General features: G+C 48.7%; 1 protein-coding gene across 1 annotated transcript; it reads left to right on the top strand.

The window, feature by feature from the left end:
• Positions 1 to 2,779: 2,779 nt before the first annotated feature.
• Positions 2,780 to 3,616, top strand: LOC311061833 (threonylcarbamoyl-AMP synthase-like; the record flags this gene model as incomplete). Its single annotated transcript, XM_084080530.1, has 1 exon — positions 2,780 to 3,616. One exon carries the CDS (start codon positions 2,780 to 2,782, stop codon positions 3,614 to 3,616), a length of 837 nt encoding a protein of 278 aa, XP_083936656.1.
• Between the last annotated feature and the right edge of the window lie 497 nt (positions 3,617 to 4,113).

Genomic DNA, 4,113 nt, shown 5'->3' with positions numbered 1-4,113 from the left:
ATCTCTGGGACCCCCATTCAAATTGTAAAAACAATGTTAATTTAACTCTGAGAGTGTGCAAATGGAACCAAATGGACCCGTTAGGGTCCATTTGGTTCCATTTGTTACACTCTCAGAGTTACAGACCTGTAAGGGTCCATTTGGTTCCTGTCCATCATTTAGCTGGGGACCCCCTGGAACCCCCTCAAGTACCCCTGGGGAACCAATGCTCTATATGGTAACCAGCCTGGAATCCACACTGACTAGCTCGCTCAGCGCTCGTCATTGCTGATTGGATAGTGCTCGACGAATCACAGTAGGAAGGGAAGTGAATTTTACATTGGAAGGCTCTGGTCCCCCCCCTCCCCCCCTCTGCCCACAGACCAATCAGAACCCTCGGCTCCTTGGCGTCCGAAACTAAACCGCCCCCTCGCGCGGGAAGACCAAAAGTGAAAGAACCGAACCGCTGAGCGAGATGAACTCTGTCTGGATTCCAGGCTGGTAAACACACTGTAGCTCCTCCTCCTCCTCCTCCTCCTCAGTGCAGAGTCACGTCGGTTTCAGCGTTCTCTGGGGGGGCGGACAAGTAGCAGTGAGCTTGTAGATCGGTTATTTTGGGGCAAAGACATTTGGGTGTAGACTGAAAAGAAAAGAGGTCCAACTACGGTTGCAACGCAGGTGGGTTTTACTGAGACCAGATGGAGGGTTGAAGTGCTTAAAGATGTAGAAGATGCCATAACAGCTCTTCAAGACCTCGCACACTCCGTGTTTAATAAAGCCTGATTTATATGTCGACTCCTATATGCGGCGCTGTTGCAGGCTGAAGATGGGCCGATCTACAAGCTCACAACGCGCAGCGCGTGAGCTTGTAGATCGGCCATTTTCTGGCGGGCTGCGCGGTCGCACGACGACTTAAGAATCAGGCTGGTTACAAGAGGTTCCTCTGAAGCCACAGTGGGTCCTTCGTCATCATCATCATCACTTTCCTCACATTTTAGCTCCGTTCATGTACTGCATCTGTATTGTTTAATTTTTATGTCTTTTATTGTTTTTATTATTGTACAAAGACATAATAAAATTGTGCTGGAAATAATTATAAATGTGTTTGTCTGGATTAAGTGATGGGTAAATGTTATGTTTATTGACAAATAACATACAGTTATGATAAGAAAAAACATACAATAGTCAAAAGGATAAACACAAGAGGATTGAGAGACAGAGATGAACAACTGTCCATAGAGCACCGAAGTCTGACATCATTTACACATCCTAGGTTTGTCTACCTGGTTCGCGGTTCCCCCCCCCCATTCTGAGTCCCCATAGACGTGTTTAATATCGCGTCAAATAAGAACTGTGTTCCAAAAATAAACAAATGACCCCGGTGGTTTGACTCTTATGGATATGAAGCATCAACTGACGATGAGAAAACAATAATGTCACTTCCGCCGAATTAGTTAAATTGTCTCCAGAAACAGACTGTATCAAATATAAGTGACTGACTATCATAAACGATACAGAACCTCCTCCCTGACAATATCACTGAGACAGTTTGTTTATGTTTGGATCACAATTCTTATATGATAAGATTCTAAGATGACCCAATGTTATTCTCCATAGAGAAATGACTTTACGAACCTGGGGATGAACGAGTGACGTCAGGACTTCTGTACTCTATTGAACTCAATAGTGAAAACAAATGGCTGACAATCACAGTCTTAACATCGAGTGGACAACAAGTGGTAAAAAAAAGCTTGTTCACACTCTGTTCACAGTGGCAAGGATTTCTTGTGTACACTCAACAAGTACCATCTTTTAAAGAAAAATAGAAAATACAACAAAAGCAGTAGCTCCTCAGGATTTGTTGACAAATAAAACAAATTCTCTTTTTGTTACTCTATCAAAAGCTCACTGTGAGTGATCTCCATATATGCCTATATATGGGCACATTGATCGGACTTTGGATTGGTGGTCTTAAATGTGTCTAAAAGAAGGGGAAAAAAGGAGCCAAATGACAGTAAGTCCAACTTTGTCAACATCATCTTTTTAAATAATGTTGGTTAGTTAAGTTTAAAAGCTAATCTGTGGAAAAACTTAAATGCTAAGAGGAGGACGCATAACATCCACCACAGAAGAAGCATCCCGAAGGACCAGGTGTGAGACAAATAAATACAGTTACTGGTCTGTGGGGCTGCTGGTGTTGGGTCGCCTTTCTAAATGATCCCTGGCTAATACGCCAAATATGCCTTAATTCTTAATACATTATAATTGCCCTCTATAACTACATTAAAAATACCTTAAAAATGTGGTATATTTGTCTTATTAGCTAGTGATCCTCAGTGACCGTAGAGCCAGAAGCTGGAGAGAAGTTCACCATTTAGAGGCGGTTAGGTAAGAGATACAGTGTGCCCTTTGTCTGAGGTTTATGAAGCAGATTGGATCCGATTGGATCACAGGTGCTGTTATTAGTGTGGTTCTGTTAGTGTGGTTGCCCTAATTATGCTATTGTCTTTGGCCTAGAGATTGTAGAGAGCGGTGACGCTCTTGTCATCGGGATGAAGTCACGACGAGTCGGTCATGCCCACATAATAGAACCCCCGGGTCAGATATGCCCAAATATGGGCTCTGTGATGTCAGACTGGCCTCCGAGTGATTAGCCAGAGTGACTGGGTAACCATGACGACATGACCTTAACAAACCTGGATGCCATGAAAGCCTTTTTATTGACGGCGCTTATGTATTTTGATCTTTGTTTAGAATTGAACCAATCGAGACATTGTCACAAAGACAACGACCAGCGGCCATGTGTGAAGAACTGAACACAAAGGTGTTTTCTCTTTTACCAGCGACCGCCAAGGACGATGGACCGTCTGCCCGGTGTCCTGAGGGCCAGCAGGACGACGGACCGTCTGTCCGGTGGCCTGAGGGCCAGCAGGACGACGGACCGTCTGTCCGGTGGCCTGAGGGTCAGCGGGACGACGGACCGTCTGTTCGGTGGCATGAGGGCCAGCCGGACGACGGCGCTGACATCCTGACCGCCACGGTGGAGGCTCTGAAGGCGGGCCACGTGGTGGCGCTGCCCACCGACACCGTCTACGGCCTGGCGTGTCTGGCCCAGAACTCGGAGGCCGTGAAGACGATGTACGACATCAAGGGACGGGACGGACGCAAGCCGCTGGCCGTCTGCGTGGGCGCAGCGCAGGACGTTCACACGTACTGTAAGGTGAGCGTTGAGGCGGAGCTTCTGGGCGAGCTGCTGCCCGGCCCGGTCACTCTGCTGTTTGAGCGCTCGGACGCTCTCAACCCGCTCCTTAACCCTTTCACCGCGCTGGTGGGCGTACGCGTGCCGGACCACGCCTTCCTGAGACGCCTCTGTCGGACGTGCGGCGAGCCGCTGGCGCTCACCAGCGCCAACGTGAGCGCGCGCCCCAGCGCCGTGGCCGCGCACCAGTTCCGGGACCTGTGGCCGAGGCTGGCGGTGGTGGTAGACGGCGGGCCGATAGGAGACCAGAGCCGGCTGGGGTCGACGGTGGTCGACCTGTCGGTGCGCGGCAGATACAGCATCGTCCGGCGTGGCCGTGCCTTCTCCTCCACGGTGGATCTGTTGGAGCGTAAATACGGACTACAGAGTGACGGCTGAACCCTTCCTACTGAAATAGTGAATGGTAAATGGAGCATTTATATAGCGCTTTTATACAAAGCACTCTACATAGATGCATTACATTCACCCATTCACACACACATTCACACACACGTTCACACACACGTTCACACACCGGTGGAGGAGGAAACCATGCAAGGCACCTCAAAGACGGACGCCTGGGGGTCCCTGGACCCCACACAGGCCCATGCTGCCAGGTCACTGTGTCAGATGGAGGCCTACCGGCAAAAAAGGCAGCCTGCTCACAGTCCCCCAGGATTGGCCGTGGTGGGAGCATAGGTGTAGGTGTAGAGGGGGAAAAAGATCAGACCAAGTAAACAAAAAAAAGTTGAATCTGAAACGCAATTTTATACAATATAGAGTAGGGGGTCCCTGCTTCATCTCTCTCTCAGCTAGGGGGTCCCTTGGCCTGAAAACGTTGAAGAGCCCTGATTTAGAGGTTTCCAGAATAAAGTCACATGAAAGTCAAAGTCAAA

Source organism: Gymnoscopelus microlampas (assembly GCF_963454915.1).
Source record: "Gymnoscopelus microlampas genome assembly, chromosome: 15".
In the NCBI taxonomy this organism is placed as follows: Eukaryota; Metazoa; Chordata; class Actinopteri; order Myctophiformes; family Myctophidae; genus Gymnoscopelus; species Gymnoscopelus microlampas.
This window is presented reverse-complemented; position numbering and strand designations above follow the sequence as displayed.